This window comes from Pygocentrus nattereri, chromosome 2 (assembly GCF_015220715.1).
Source record: "Pygocentrus nattereri isolate fPygNat1 chromosome 2, fPygNat1.pri, whole genome shotgun sequence".
NCBI lineage: Eukaryota > Metazoa > Chordata > Actinopteri > Characiformes > Serrasalmidae > Pygocentrus > Pygocentrus nattereri.
The window spans coordinates 13,942,893-13,960,388 of record NC_051212.1 but is presented as its reverse complement, the minus strand read 5'-3'; the positions used below and the strand labels follow the sequence as shown (position 1 = coordinate 13,960,388).

General features: G+C 39.5%; 1 protein-coding gene across 1 annotated transcript in view; it reads left to right on the top strand.

Annotated features, from left to right (window-relative positions):
* Window positions 1-17,496, top strand: part of LOC119262452 (obscurin-like) — a 65,420-nt gene that overhangs the window by 38,111 nt on the left and 9,813 nt on the right. The window contains exons 7-13 of the mRNA XM_037534587.1: window positions 170-439; window positions 5,617-5,877; window positions 6,096-6,365; window positions 11,534-11,794; window positions 12,013-12,282; window positions 15,021-15,368; window positions 15,537-15,806. Of these exons, the coding sequence (XP_037390484.1) occupies window positions 170-439; window positions 5,617-5,877; window positions 6,096-6,365; window positions 11,534-11,794; window positions 12,013-12,282; window positions 15,021-15,368; window positions 15,537-15,806 (1,950 nt within the window). The remainder of the gene's footprint in view (window positions 1-169; window positions 440-5,616; window positions 5,878-6,095; window positions 6,366-11,533; window positions 11,795-12,012; window positions 12,283-15,020; window positions 15,369-15,536; window positions 15,807-17,496) is intronic.

Here is a 17,496-nt window from a genome sequence, read left to right as displayed (position 1 = left end):
GCATTTCTCATATCATTTATGATCAGTTATCCCATTATTCAGTCATTTTTCCAAACTCACATGCATCGTCGGATTATTTGAATATATTTGTAATATATTTGAATATAATATTTGAAAATTGAATATTTTAGTCTCAAAAGTTTCTAAATTATTCGTCCTGTTTTTACAGCGAGACCAAAAGCTACAGTGACAATACACCCAGCTGATCCTGTGTTCATCGGAGAGACAGTCACTCTCACATGTCATATAGGAAGTGGACATCATTGGCAGTATTACTGGTTTAAGGATAGTAAACCTCTCAGTGAAGCTCAACAGAGTAAGGAATACACCATTTCTAATGTTGCTGCGTCTCATAGAGGAGATTATACCTGTAACGGAAGACAGTCAACACAGCCGCGTTACTCAGAGACCAGTGATGCTGTTACACTGACTGTATCAGGTGAGTAACGTCTCAGTCACAAAGTCTTTCTGCTGTTATTACTTTGAAACACTGAACTGCTTTTAATGCTCTGCTTCTAAATGTTACACCTGCAGTTTATTCACAAGACAGTAAATTGTGTATAACTGACAGCATCTTCCACAACAAACGAGTTTTTTCAGACATCAAAAGTATTTTATTCACCCTCTATTTACTTTTGTGAACTCACTGTGGACAAAACCTCACTGCCCAAACACGGTCACCTCTGCTTTTGGAATGACTGTAGTCGAGCTGAAGGAGCAGCTGAGGTCCAGCTAAAATAAGTTTTTCACAAACGCTAAAAGCCTCAGAATCTCTGAAAACATAGTCAGAAGAAACGGCTTCATCTTAGAATTTATAATCTAGATTTTATTTTAAATCGATTGGAGATGCACCGCTTAACTTTAAACAGATGAAGCTACAGACATGAAACACATATCAGACCAGTCAGCAGACGCAGCTCAAACCAACTAGCGTGACGTCATCGAGCGGTGAAGTCAGAATCAGTACGTAATTTGGCTGGAATATCACCCAAAGTCTCGATATTATTGCTCTACTTTTTGCCCTTCATATTCCAACAATGGGTTAAAACAGTGACATGATTCACAGATCATGCTGACCATCATGTCTCTGGAGATTTCAGCTAGTAATCCAGTTCAGAAATCCACCGTCCAGTGAAATCCACCTTGAAAAACACAGATAAATAATGAAAAGATAATAAGGGCGTAACGTGGAGCGAGGAGCCGGACGCACGTGCTGAGATAAGCGGGATTTATTAAGGGCAAATCCAAAATCAGGGTGGAGACAGTCCAGGGTCAGAGAGCCAATACGGAGAGATCGTGGGGCTGACATGACCGACACCAGAATCAAACCAACTACACAGACAGAGATTGAAACAAAGCAAACATCAAACACAGACCAATACAAAGACCAGCGAAAACAAAGGGCAGACTCAGGGCTTAAATACACACCAGGAAGATGAGGGACAGGTGAAAACAATCAGGGGCAGAGTCACAAAAACAAGGGGCTAAACCAAAACATGAACACATGGACAGGACTGGGAGGAGCCAATCATGAAAAAACGTGAAAATATAGTTTAAAGCTTAATAATATGTAAAAATCTGTTGTCATGATGTTCATAGGGTCTTCATGATGTTCATAGGGTCTTCATGATGGTCAGGAGCTAAATAGAAAGACTGAATGCTGAGTCACCGCCTCAGAGGGCTCAGTTATATATTCAGCTTTACTAAAGCATCACTTCTTCATGGGTTCATGTTTGTGGCCCTTAAAGTAAAGTGGTGAAATATTACTTCTTTATCACTGTTAATGATTAAATAACGGACGAAAGCCAATCATTAAGATTTTATTTATCTTAAAAAATCTTAATCCATCTAATTGTCTTTACAGTCCTCTGTCAATGTTTCAAAAGAAATAAACACACAACACTAATAGTAAAATGTTTTAGCTGCACATACAGCTCAGTAAACACAACAGCACAGTTGCAAATATGCGACATAGAACACAGACATTCCTGATACAATAGAAATAAGCAGCGCCTTAAAATGTGCCTGATGTTCAGTTTATTAGAACAACATGTGAGACTTTAAAATGGTTTTACTTGATCCATTCAGGCCGGTTTCCTAGCAGCAAATAAACACTGAGCTAAAGCTTTATAATGTGACAAAATCAAAATCAAACAAATAAAAATATAAAAATTATTGTCTCAGCTTTTTATTGTCTTAGCTTCACAGACACAGCACCAGATATTTAAACAGTTTTCTTCTAGTTTCACTGACTGACAGAGAAGGACAACCTGTCCTGAAGAAACAGAAACACATGATGATTCCACCTAATCAAATATGGGTCTTTGGTAGTTAAAACTTGTGAGAGGACTGTATACGAATATCATGAGATCATCATAAAGGCGTTTACACAATTAAAGAACATTTAACATTCAGTCGTCATGAAGAAACCAGGAGCCATAATTACTTTATCATTATCAGTTTATTAGTGTTTTATTTAACATTAAACAATTTGAAACAAACTTTAATTGGAAACTATCCAAACTAATCTAAATTACTCACAGCCTGCTAGCCTTGAGCTTACACAGTAGCCACAAGCTAACCCGCTAACAGTGAGCCAGCGCACCAGCTGTGAGGAAACATGTTAGCCACACACAAAGACGCTAGAGTACACATAAGCTGCACTTACCAGGAGTGTGCTTTAGCACTTCTACTCAGTTCTGAAGTAAAGAATGGAGATTTTTTAGGGAAGGTACTGTTTGCCCTCACTGTGGATCTGCCTTTAACACCTCATTACAGTCTATGGATGTAGATTCATTCATGTGTTACACGTAAAGATACTTTTCTAAATAAAAACATTATTTAACGGTGTTCACTAATTATTTCATCAGTAACCAAACAGTGAAAAAGAAGGAAAGAAATAATTCGCCACTTTACTTTGAAGGCTACAAACATCAGGAGCCCATAAAGAAGTAATGCTTTAGTAATGCTGTATATATAACTTCACACTCCTGTTCAGTGAGGAGCTAAAGTTTAACCTTTGTTGGTGCAGCCCATTCAGAAACAATGACAGCAGATTTAAAGACTCATTAATAAAATACAGTGTATAAGACGATTGAACTACTGCTTGTGTTGTAAAATGAAAAGCGGCCATGGATTCCATTGTTATACAGTGTCTTTCATTGACTGACGCGTCTTTTTTCTGAATTCATACAAACACTTTCCCTTTATAGTAAAATTTGTTTTTGCTAGTTTATGTTTATGAACAGAGACCTACAGATGTAATACAGTAAAGGAAACTCCTTTGGGAAGCTTTATTTATTTATTTATTTATTTTATTGCACCCTGTACAGTATTAACAATTATACATTTAAATCTCACCCATCAGGCCAACATACACAGGATTTTAAAAAAGTCTTTTAAATTTTCTACGTAAGTCCACAGTGGGGTCCAGAGTTTCCAGAATTTATCCGTTTGGTGACGTAGATCATAGGTCAGTTTCTCCAGAGGAAGCAGAGCTGCAGCCTGGGAAAGCCATTGCTCAACAGATGGCGGAGAGGGGCTGGCCCACCGAGTTAGGATACATTTTTTTGCCAGAAATGAAAGCATTAGAAACAAAAATTTACTATCAGTATCAAAAATACGTTCCACTCCTGTTCCCAAAAGCTACAGGGCAGGAGACTCTTCTGAAATGGTGTTTGGAAGATTTCTTCTACCCTAATATGTACTCTGTCCCAGAAAGTGCCAATTCTTTTACACTGCCAGAAAGCATGAAAAAATCCATCCATCCATCCATTTTCTAAGCCGCTTCTCCGTCAGGGTCACGGGGAGCATGAAAAAATGTTCCATATATTGCACCAGTCCTCTTCTGTGATTGGTTGGCCCAAGTCCCTCTCCCAGCCTCCTCTCAGACTGTCTGATGATGGTTTAACATGTTTTAGCAAAATGCCATAAATTGGTGAAATCACCCCTCAAGCCTGGCTTTTCTTAACTAGCAACTCTTCTTCCTTTCTGAATCTCCCATCCTTAATAGTTGAGATGATCAGGTGACGAACCTGGAGATGTTTTAAAAGTCTGACCTAGGTAACTCGTACTCTTCTTGCAGTTGTATGAACGATTTGAGCAAACTTCCAGAAAACATGTGGGAAATGCTTTTAATCCCATTGTCAAACCGAACTGAGAGTCCAGAGCTATTCAGCTGAGAAGGTAAATCTGGGTTATGGGCCAGGGGGGACAATAATGAAAGACAATGAGGGATATTAAGATATTTCTTAGCATCTTAGCAGACCATGGAAACACATTCCATGAAGCTCTCTACGCTGTTCTTGAGCTAAGCTGAAGGCCACATGAAGTTTAGAGGACTATAGCGATTGACTCTGCAGAAAGTTGCCAACCTCTGCGCACTATACGCCTCAGCATCTGCTGACCCCACGCTGTCATTTTACATGGCCCACCACTTCGTGGCTGAGCTGCTATTGTTTCTAATCGCTTCCACTGTGTTATAATACCACTGACAGTTGACTGTGGAATATTTAGTAGTGAGGAAACTTCACGACTGGACTTTTTGCACAGGTGGCGTCGGATCACGTTCCATACTGGAATTCACTGAGCTCCTGAGAGTGACCCATTCTTTCACTAATGCTTGTAGAAGCAGTCTGCAGGCCTAGGGGCTTGGTTTTATACACTGTGGCCATGGAAGTGATTCAGAAGGAAAGATGAGGAGGGGTACACCAGTCTGTGAAAGACTGCATAATCAAATAGTGGAACAATTCAAGAATAACGTTTTTCAACATAAAATAGCATCGAACTTTTGTTTTTCATCATCTATGGTACAGAATATCATTAGACAACTCAGAGAATATGGTGAAATCTCTGTATGCAAGGACAAGGCCAAAATACAGTATTTGCTGACCGTGAACTTTGGGCACATCAGGTGGCACTGCATTTAAAACAGACATGATTCTGTAGCAGAAATCACTGCATGGGTTGACGTGCACATCTATGAAGGCACCGTTAATGCTGAACAATATATACATGTTTGGGCATATTTCTGTGTTTTCAGAGAAGCCTTGTTTATTTCAGCAAGACAATATCAAACCACAATCTGCACATATTACAACAGCATTGCTCAGTATTAAGAGTCCAGGTGCTAAACTGACCTGCCTGCTGTCCAGAACAGTCACTAAAACATTTGGCACATTATAAAATGAAATATACAACACAGGAGACCCTGAATTGATGAGCAGCTGAAATCCTATACCAAACAAGAATGGGGAAACATTTCACTTTAAAAACTACAGCAAGTGGTCTCCTTGGTTCCCAGACGCTTACAGAGCATTGTTAAAAGAGGAGATGAAACCGAGTGGTAAACATGCCCATGTCCCTTTTTTAGAACATGTTGGCATCAAATTCAGTAATGCTATGAATTAATGTTGTCATGTATCCTTATTGTAAAGTGTTATTGATAAACCTTCATTTAATCCAAGCTAAAGTTTAACCTTTGTTGGTGCAGCCCATTCAGAAACAATGACAGCAGATTTAAAGACTCATTAATAAAATACAGTGTATAAGACGATTGAACTACTGCTTGTGTTGTAAAATGAAAAGCGGCTCTGATTCATCATTTCATACCAACAGGAAAACCCACACCGACTGTGAGGGTGGATCCACAGCGCTCTGTCTACACTGGAGACACAGTTACTCTGACCTGTGAGGTGGAGTCTACTGGATGGGAATTTCTCTGGTATAAAGACTCTCAGCCTCAGAGTCCTGTAGATAAAGGCACCAAGACACTGAGTGTAACAGTGTCTCATGCAGGAACAGCAGAGTTTAGATGTGCAGCACGCAGAGGAGCCTACACAACACAGACCAGTGCTCCAGCCGTGATCACAGTTACAGGTTCGTCTGTTTTCTTGCAACAAATTTGACTTTAGAATAAACAGAGGAGGCATTTCTCATATCACTTATGATCAGTTATCCCATTATTCAGTCATTTTTCCAAACTCACATGCATCGTCGGATTATTTGAATATATTTGTAATATATTTGAATATAATATTTGAAAATTGAATATTTTAGTCTCAAAAGTTTCTAAATTATTCGTCCTGTTTTTACAGCGAGACCAAAAGCTACAGTGACAATACACCAAGCTGATCCTGTGTTCATCGGAGAGACAGTCACTCTCACATGTCATATAGGAAGTGGAAATGGCTGGTATTATGAGTGGTTTAAGGATAGTAAACCTCTCAGTGAAGCTGGACGGGGGAATAAGTACATCATTTCTAAAGTTGCTGAGTCTCATAGAGGAGTTTATACCTGTAACGGAAGACAGTCAACACAGCCGCGTTACTCAGAGACCAGTGATGCTGTTACACTGACTGTATCAGGTGAGTAACGTCTCAGTCACAAAGTCTTTCTGCTGTTATTACTTTGAAACACTGAACTGCTTTTAATGCTCTGCTTCTAAATGTTACACATGCAGTTTATTCACAAGACAGTAAATTGTGTATAACTGACAGCATCTTCCACACCAAACGCGTTTTTTCAGACATCAAAAGTATTTTATTCACCCTCTATTTACTTTTGTGAACTCACTGTGGACAAAACCTCACTGACCAAACACGGTCACCTCTGCTTTTGGAATGACTGTAGTCGAGCTGATGGAGCAGCTGAGGTCCAGCTAAAATAACTTTTTCACAAACGCTAAAAGCCTCAGAATCTCTGAAAACATACAGTCAGAAGAAACGGCTTCATCTTAGAATTTATAATCTAGATTTTATTTTAAATCGATTGGAGTTGCACCGCTTAACTTTAAACAGATGAAGCTACAGACACGAAACACATATCAGACCATTCAGCAGACGCAGCTCAAACCAAGTAGCGTGACGTCATCGAGCGGTGATGTCAGAATCAGTTCATAATTTGGCTGGAATATCACCCAAAGTCTTGATATTATCGCTCTGCTTTTTGCCCTTCATATTCCAACAATGGGTTAAAACAGCGACATGATTCACAGATCATGCTGACCATCATGTCTCTGGAGATTTCAGCTAGTAATCCAGTTCAGAAATCCACCGTCCAGTGAAATCCACCTTGAAAAACACAGATAAATAATGAAAAGATACTAAGGGCATAACGTGGAGCGAGGAGGCGGACGCACGTGCTGAGATAAGCGGGATTTATTAACGGCAAATCCAAAATCAGGGTGGAGACAGTCCAGGGTCAGAGAGCCAATACGGAGAGATCGTGGGGCCGACATGACCGACACCAGAATCAAACCAACTACACTGCTTTGTTTCAATCTCTGTCTAACATCAAACACAGACCAATACAAAGACCAGCGAAAACAAAGGGCAGACTCAGGGCTTAAATACACACCAGGAAGACGAGGGACAGGTGAAAACAATCAGGGGCAGAGTCACCAAACAAGGGGCTAAACCAAAACATGAACACATGGACAGGACTGGGAGGAGCCGATCGTGAAAAAACGTGAAAATATTGTTTAAAGCTTAATAATATGTAAAAATCTGTTTTCATGATGTTCATAGGGTCTTCATGATGGTCAGGAGCTAAATAGAAAGACTGAATGCTGAGTCACCGCCTCATAGAGGGCTCAGTTATATATTCAGCTTTACTAAAGCATCACTTCTTCATGGCTTCATGTTTGTGGCCCTCAAAGTAAAGTGGTGAAATATTACTTCTTTATCACTGTTAATGATTAAATAACGGATGAAAACCATTCATTAAGATTTTATTAATCTTAAAAACTCTTAATCCATCTAATTGTCTTTACAGTCCTCTGTCAATGTTTCAAAAGAAATAAATACACACAACACTAATAGTAAAATGTTTTAACTGCACATACAGCTCAGTAAACACAACAGCACAGTTGCAAATATGCAGCATAGAACACAGACATTCCTGATACAATAGAAATAAGCAGCGCCTTAAAATGTGCCTGATGTTCAGTTTATTAGAACAACATGTGAGACTTTAAAATGGTTTTACTTGATCCATTCAGGCCGGTTTCCTAGCAGCAAACAAACACTCAGCTAAAGCTTTATAATGTGACAAAATCAAAATCAAACAAATAAAAATATAAAAATTATTGTCTCAGCTTTTTATTGTCTTAGTTTCACAGACACAGCACCAGATATTTAAACAGTTTTCTTCTAGTTTCACTGACTGACAGAGAAGGACAACCTGTCCTGAAGAAACAGAAACACATGATGATCCCACCTGATCAAATATGGGTCTTTGGTAGTTAAAACTTGTGAGAGGACTGTATACGAATATCATGAGATCATCATAAAGGCGTTTACACAATTAAAGAACATTTAACATTCAGTCGTCATGAAGAAACCAGGAGCCATAATTACTTTATCATTATCAGTTTATTAGTGTTTTATTTAACACTAAACAATTTGAAACAAACTGTAATTGGAAACTATCCAAACTAATCTGAATTACTCACAGCCTGCTAGCCTTGAGCTTACACAGTAGCCACAAGCTAACCCGCTAACAGTGAGCTAGCACACCAGCTGTGAGGAAACATGTTAGCCACACACAAAGACGCTAGAGTACACATAAGCTGCACTTACCAGGAGTGTGCTTTAGCACTTCTACTCAGTTCTGAAGTAAAGAATGGAGATTTTTTAGGGAAGGTACTGTTTGCCCTCACTGTGGATCTGCCTTTAACACCTCATTACAGTCTATGAATGTAGATTCATTCATGTGTTACACGTAAAGATACTTTTCTAAATAAAAACATTATTTAACGGTGTTCACTAATTATTTCATCAGTAACCAAACAGTGAAAAAGAAGGAAATAAATAATTCACCACTTTACTTTGAAGGCTACAAACCTCAGGAGCCCATAAAGAAGTAATGCTTTAGTAATGCTGTATATATAACTTCACACTCCTGTTCAGTGAGGAGCTAAAGTTTAACCTTTGTTGGTGCAGCCCATTCAGAAACAATGACAGCAGATTTAAAGACTCATTAATAAAATACAGTGTATAAGACGATTGAACTACTGCTTGTGTTGTAAAATGAAAAGCGGCCATGGATTCCATTGTTACACAGTGTCTTTCATTGACTGACACGTCTTTTTTCTGAATTCATACAAACACTTTCCCTTTATAGTAAATTTGTTTTTGCTAGTTTATGATTATGAACAAAAACATGAACTAACACTTAAACATTTATTTATTTATTTTTTTAATTGCACCCTGTACAGTATTAACAATCATACATTTAAATCTCACACATCAGGCCAACATACACAGGATTTTAAAAAAGTATTTTAAATTTCCTACGTAAGTCCACAGTGGGGTCCAGAGTTTCCAGAATTTATCCGTTTGGTGACGTAGATCATAGGTCAGTTTCTCCAGAGGAAGCAGAGCTGCAGCCTGGGAAAGCCATTGCTCAACAGATGGCGGAGAGGGGCTGGCCCACCGAGTTAGGATACACTTTTTTGCCAGAAATGAAAGCATTAGAAACAAAAATTTACTATCAGTATCAAAAATACGTTCCACTCCTGTTCCCAAAAGCTACAGGGCAGGAGACTCTTCTGAAATGCTGTTTGGAAGATTTTTTCTACCCTAATATGTACTCTGTCCCAGAAAGTGCCAATTCTTTTACACTGCCAGAAAGCTCCATCCATCCATCCATCCATCCATCCATCCATCCATCCATCCATTTTCTAAGCCGCTTCTCCGTCAGGGTCGCGGGGAGCATGAAAAAATGTTCCATATATTGCACCAGTCCTCTTCTGTGACTGGTTGGCCTAAGTCCCTCTCCCAGCCTCCTCTCAGACTGTCTGATGATGGTTTAACATGTTTTAGCAAAATGCCATAAATTGGTGAAATCACCCCTCTAGCCTGGCTGTTCTTAACTAGCAACTCTTCAAGGTCGGTTAATTCCTTTCTGAATCTCCCATCCTTAATAGTTGAGATGATCAGGTGACAAACCTGGAGATGTTTTAAAAGTCTGACCTAGGTAACTCGTACTCTTCTTGCAGTTGTATGAACGATTTGAGCAAACTTCCAGAAAACATGTGGGAAATGTTTTTAATCCCTCTGTCAAACCAAACTGAGAGTCCAGAGCTATTCAGCTGAAAAGAGAAATCTGGGTTATGGGCCAGGGGGAACAATAATGAAAGACAATGAGGGATATTACGATATTTCTTAGCATCTTAGCAGACCATGGAAACACATTCCATGAAGCTCTCTACGCTGTTCTTGAGCTAAGCTGAAGGCCACATGAAGTTTGGAGGACTGTAGCGATTGACTCTGCAGAAAGTTGCCGACCTCTGCGCACTATACGCCTCAGCATCTGCTGACCCCACGCTGTCATTTTACATGGCCCAGCACTTCATGGCTGAGCTGCTATTGTTTCTAATCGCTTCCACTGTGTTATAATACCACTGACAGTTGACTGTGGAATATTTAGTAGTGAGGAAACTTCACGACTGGACTTTTTGCACAGGTGGCGTCGGATCACGTTCCATACTGGAATTTACTGAGCTCCTGAGAGCGACACATTCTTTCACTAATGCTTGTAGAAGCAGTCTGCAGGCCTAGGGGCTTGGTTTTATACACCTGTGGCCATGGAAGTGATTCAGAAGGAAAGATGAGGAGGGGTACACCAGTCTGTGAAAGACTGCATAATCAAATAGTGGAACAATTCAAGAGTAACATTTTTCAACATAAAATAGCATCGAACTTTTGTTTTTCATCATCTATGGTACAGAATATCATTAGACAACTCAGAGAATATGGTGAAATCTCTGTATGCAAGGACAAGGCCAAAATACAGTATTTGCTGGCCGTGAACTTTGGGCACATCAGGTGGCACTGCATTTAAAACAGACATGATTCTGTAGTAGAAATCACTGCATGGGTGACGTGCACATCTATGAAGGCACCGTTAATGCTGAACAATATATACATGTTTGGGCATATTTCTGTTGTTTTCAGAGAAGCCTTGTTTATTTCAGCAAGACAATATCAAACCACAATCTGCACATATTACAACAGCATTGCTCAGTATTAAGAGTCCAGGTGCTAAACTGACCTGCCTGCTGTCCAGAACAGTCACTAAAACATTTGGCACATTATAAAATGAAATATACAACACAGGAGACCCTGAATTGATGAGCAGCTGAAATCCTATACCAAACAAGAATGGGAAAACATTTCACTTTAAAAACTACAGCAAGTGGTCTCCTTGGTTCCCAAACGCTTACAGAGCATTGTTAAAAGAGGAGATGAAACCGAGTGGTAAACATGCCCCCGTCCCTTTTTTAGAACATGTTGGCATCAAATTCAGTAATGCTATGAATTAATGTTGTCATGTATCCTTATTGTAAAGTGTTATTGATAAACCTTCATTTAATCCAAGCTAAAGTTTAACCTTTGTTGGTGCAGCCCATTCAGAAACAATGACAGCAGATTTAAAGACTCATTAATAAAATACAGTGTATAAGACGATTGAACTACTGCTTGTGTTGTAAAATGAAAAGCAGCTCTGATTCATCATTTCATACCAACAGGAAAACCCACACCGACTGTGAAGGTGGATCCTCGGAGCTCTGTCTACACTGGAGACACAGTTACTCTGACCTGTGAGGTGAAGTCTACTGGATGGGAATTTCTCTGGTATAAAGACCCTCAGCCTCAGAGTCCTGTAGATAAAGGCACTAAGACACTGAGTGTAACAGTGTCTCATGCAGGAACAGCAGAGTTTAGATGTGCAGCCCGCAGAGGAGCCTACACAACACAGACCAGTGCTCCAGCCGTGATAACAGTTACAGGTTCGTCTGTTTTCTTGCAACAAATTTGACTTTAGAATAAATAGAGGAGGCATTTCTCATATCACTTATGATCAGTTATCCCATTATTCAGTCATTATTCCAAACTCACGTGCATCTTCCGATTATTTGAATATATTTGTAATATATTTGAATATAATATTTGAAAATTGAATATTTTAGTCTCAAAAGTTTCTAAATTATTCGTCCTATTTTTACAGCGAGACCAAAAGCTACAGTGACAATACACCAAGCTGATCCTGTGTTCATCGGAGAGACAGTCACTCTCACGTGTGATATAGGAAGTCGACATCATTGGCAGTATGACTGGTTTAAGGATAGTGAACCTCTCAGTGAAGCTCAACAGAGGAAGGAATACACCATTTCAAAAGTTGCTGCATCTCATAGAGGAGCTTATACCTGTAAAGGAAGACAGTCAACAGAGCCGAGTTACTCAGAGACCAGTGATGCTGTTACACTGACTGTATCAGGTGAGTAACGTCTCAGTCACAAAGTCTTTCTGCTGTTATTACTTTGAAACACTGAACTGCTTTTAATGCTCTGCTTCTAAATGTTACACATGCAGTTTCAGATCCAGTAAATTGTTTGTGTATAACTGACAGCATCTTCCACACCAAACGCGTTTTTTCAGACATCAAAAGTATTTTATTCACCCTCTATTTACTTTTGTGAACTCACTGTGGACAAAACCTCACTGACCAAACACGGTCACCTCTGCTTTTGGAATGACTGTAGTCGAGCTGATGGAGCAGCTGAGGTCCAGCTAAAATAAGTTTTTCACAAACGCTAAAAGCCTCAGAGTCTCTGAAAACATACAGTCAGAAGAAACGGCTTCATCTTAGAATTTATAATCTAGATTTTATTTTAAATCGATTGGAGATGCACCGCTTAACTTTAAACAGATGAAGCTACAGACACGAAACACATATCAGACCAGTCAGCAGACGCAGCTCAAACCAAGTAGCGTGACGTCATCGAGCGGTGATGTCAGAATCAGTTCGTAATTTGGCTGGAATATCACCCAAAGTCTCGATATTATTGCTCTGCTTTTTGCCCTTCATATTCCAACAATGGGTTAAAACAGCGACATGATTCACAGATCATGCTGACCATCATGGCTCTGGAGATTTCAGCTAGTAATCCAGTCAGTAATCCAGTTCAGAAATCCACCGTCCAGTGAAATCCACCTTGAAAAACACAGATAAATAATGAAAAGATAATTAGGGTGTAACGTGGAGCGAGGAGGTGGACGCACGTGATGAGATAAGCGGGATTTATTAAGGGCAAATCCAAAATCAGGGTCGAGACAGTCCAGGGTCAGAGAGCCAATACGGAGAGATCGTGGGGCCGACATGACCGACACCAGAATCAAACCAACTACACAGACCGAGATTGAAACAAAGCAAACATCAAACACAGACCAATACAAAGACCAGCGATAACAAAGGGCAGACTCAGGGCTTAAATACACACCAGGAAGACGAGGGACAGGTGAAAACAATCAGGGGCAGAGTCACAAAAACAAGGGGCTAAACCAAAACATGAGCACATGGACAGGACTGGGAGGAGCCGATCATGACAAAGCGTGAAAATATTGTTTAAAGCTTAATAATATGTAAAAATCTGTTGTCATGATGTTCATAGGGTCTTCATGATGTTCATAGGGTCTTCATGATGTTCATAGGGTCTTCATGATGGTCAGGAGCTAAATAGAAAGACTGAATGCTGAGTCACCGCCTCATAGAGGGCTCAGTTATATATTCAGCTTTACTAAAGCATCACTTCTTCATGGGTTCATGTTTGTGGCCCTTAAAGTAAAGTGGTGAAATATTACTTCTTTATCACTGTTAATGATTAAATAGCGGATGAAAACCATTCATTAAGATTTTTTTTTAATCCATCTAATTGTCTTTACAGTCCTCTGTCAATGTTTCAAAAGAAATAAATACACACAACACTAATAGTAAAATGTTTTAGCTGCACATACAGCTCAGTAAACACAACAGCACAGTTGCAAATATGCAACAGAGAACACAGACATTCCTGATACAATAGAAATAAGCAGCGCCTTAAAATGTGCCTGATGTTCAGTTTATTACAACAACATGTGAGACTTTAAAATGGTTTTACTTGATCCATTCAGGCCAGTTTCCTAGCAGCAAATAAACACTGAGCTAAAGCTTTATAATGTGACAAAATCAAAATCAAACAAATAAAAATATAAAAATTATTGTCTCAGCTTTTTATTGTCTTAGCTTCACAGACACAGCACCAGATATTTAAACAGTTTTCTTCTAGTTTCACTGACTGACAGAGAAGGACAACCTGTCCTGAAGAAACAGAAACACATGATGATCCCACCTGATCAAATATGGGTCTTTGGTAGTTAAAACTTGTGAGAGGACTGTATACGAATATCATGAGATCATCATAAAGGCGTTTACACAATTATATAACATTTAACATTCAGTCGTCATGAAGAAACCAGGAGCCATAATTACTTTATCATTATCAGTTTATTAGTGTTTTATTTAACACTAAACAATTTGAAACAAACTGTAATTGGAAACTATCCAAACTAATCTGAATTACTCACAGCCTGCTAGCCTTGAGCTTACACAGTAGCCACAAGCTAACCCGCTAACAGTGAGCTAGCACACCAGCTGTGAGGAAACATGTTAGCCACACACAAAGACGCTAGAGTACACATAAGCTGCACTTACCAGGAGTGTGCTTTAGCACTTCTACTCAGTTCTGAAGTAAAGAATGGAGATTTTTTAGGGAAGGTACTGTTTGCCCTCACTGTGGATCTGCCTTTAACACCTCATTACAGTCTATGAATGTAGATTCATTCATGTGCTACACGTAAAGATACTTTTCTAAATAAAAACATTATTTAACGGTGTTCACTAATTATTTCATCAGTAACCAAACAGTGAAAAAGAAGGAAAGAAATAATTCACTTTACATTGAAGGCTACAAACCTCAGGAACCCATAAAGAAGTAATGCTTTAGTAATGCTGTATATATAACTTCACACTCCTGTTCAGTGAGGTGCTAAAGTTTAACCTTTGTTGGTGCAGCCCATTCAGAAACAATGACAGCAGATTTAAAGACTCATTAATAAAATACAGTGTATAAGACGATTGAACTACTGCTTGTGTTGTAAAATGAAAAGCAGCTCTGATTCATCATTTCATACCAACAGGAAAACCCACACCGACTGTGAAGGTGGATCCTCAGAGCTCTGTCTACACTGGAGACACAGTTACTCTGACCTGTGAGGTGGAGTCTACTGGATGGGAGTTTCTCTGGTACAAAGACTCTCAGCCATTACAGCCTCAGAGTCCTGTAGATAAAGAGACCAACACAGTCAGAGTAACAGTGTCTGACAAAGGAAGAACAGAGTTTAAATGTGCAGCACGCAGGAAAAACTACTTCGACTACAGTTACCAACGCTATGACGGCTACTACTACGACAACAGTAAGAAACGCCATGTCTACTACAACGTCTACAACACACATCGCAGTGCTCCAGCCGTGATCACAGTTACAGGTTCGTCTGTTTTCTTGCCACAAATTTGACTTTAGAATAAATACAGGAGGCATTTCCTGTAATTTCATGTTCACTGATCCCATTATTCAAAACTATTTTCAAAACTCACATCTTCTGATTTCATATTTAAGTTCCAAAAGTTTCTAAATTATTTCCATGTTTTTACAGCGAGACCAAAAGCTACAGTGACAATACACCCAGCTAATCCTGTGTTCATCGGAGAGACAGTCACTCTCACATGTCATATAGGAAGTGGACGTCATTGGCAGTATGACTGGTTTAAGGATAGTAAACCTCTCAGTGAAGCTCAACGGAGGAAGGAATACACCATTTCTTATGTTGCTGAGTCTCATAGAGGAGATTATACCTGTAACGGAACACAGTCAACACAGCCGCGTTACTCAGAGACCAGTGATGCTGTTACACTGACTGTACCAGGTGAGTAACGTCTCAGTCACAAAGTCTTTCTGCTGTTATTACTTTGAAACACTGAACTGCTTTTAATACTCTGCTTCTAAATGATACACATGCAGTTTCAGATTCAGTAAATTGTTTGTGTATAACTGACAGCATCTTCCACACCAAACGCGTTTTTTCAGACATCAAAAGTATTTTATTCACCCTCTATTTACTTTTGTGAACTCACTGTGGACAAAACCTCACTGACCAAACACGGTCACCTCTGCTTTTGGAATGACTGTAGTCGAGCTGAAGGAGCAGCTGAGGTCCAGCTAAAATAACTTTTTCACAAACGCTAAAAGCCTCAGAATCTCTGAAAACACAGTCAGAAGAAACGGCTTCATCTTAGAATTTATAATCTAGATTTTATTTTAAATCGATTGGAGTTGCACCGCTTAACTTTAAACAGATGAAGCTACAGACACAAAACACATATCAGACCAGTCAGCAGACGCAGCTCAAACCAAGTAGCGTGACGTCATCGAGCGGTGACGTCAGAATCAGTACGTAATTTGGCTGGAATATCACCCAAAGTCTCGATATTATCGCTCTGCTTTTTGCCCTTCGTATTCCAACAATGGGTTAAAACAGGGACATGATTCACAGATCATGCTGACCATCATGGCTCTGTGGAGATTTCAGCTAGTAATCCAGTCAGTAATCCAGTTCAGAAATCCACCGTCCAGTGAAATCCACCTTGAAAAACACAGATAAATAATGAAAAGATAATAAGGGTGTAACGTGGAGCGAGGAGCCGGACGCACGTGCTGAGATAAGCGGGATTTATTAAGGGCAAATCCAAAATCAGGGTGGAGACAGTCCAGGGTCAGAGAGCCAATACGGAGAGATCGTGGGGCCGACATGACCGACACCAGAATCAAACCAACTACACAGACAGAGATTGAAACAAAGCAAACATCAAACAAAGACCAATACAAAGACCAGCGAAAACAAAGGGCAGACTCAGGGCTTAAATACACACCGGGAAGACGAGGGACAGGTGAAAACAATCAGGGGCAGAGTCACAAAACAAGGGCTAAACCAAAACATGAGCACATGGACAGGACTGGGAGGAGCCAATCATGACAAAGGGTGAAAATATTGTTTAAAGCTTAATAATATGTAAAAATCAGTTGTCATGATGTTCATAGGGTCTTCATGATGTTCATAGGGTCTTCATGATGGTCAGGAGCTAAATAGAAAGACTGAATGCTGAGTCACCGCCTCATAGAGGGCTCAGTTATATATTCAGCTTTACTAAAGCATCACTTCTTCATGGCTTCATGTTTGTGGCCCTCAAAGTAAAGTGGTGAAATATTACTTCTTTATCACTGTTAATGATGAAATAACCGACGAAAGCCAATCATTAAGATTCACAAAGTCTTTCTGCTGTTATTACTTTGAAACACTGAACTGCTTTTAATGCTCTGCTTCTAAATGTTACACATGCAGTTTATTCACAAGACAGTAAATTGTGTACACTGTGCACAATTATTAGGCAAGTCTTATTTTTGAGGATTATTTTTATTAATGACCAACTACAGCGCTCTCGGTTAATCCAAAATTTTAATAAACCTGTTTAAGAAAAATAAAGTGAAGTCAGGTCAATTGGACATGCCCCTAGGTGTGAGTGACTGTCTGTGTCTGTCTGTCTGTCTGCCCTGCGATG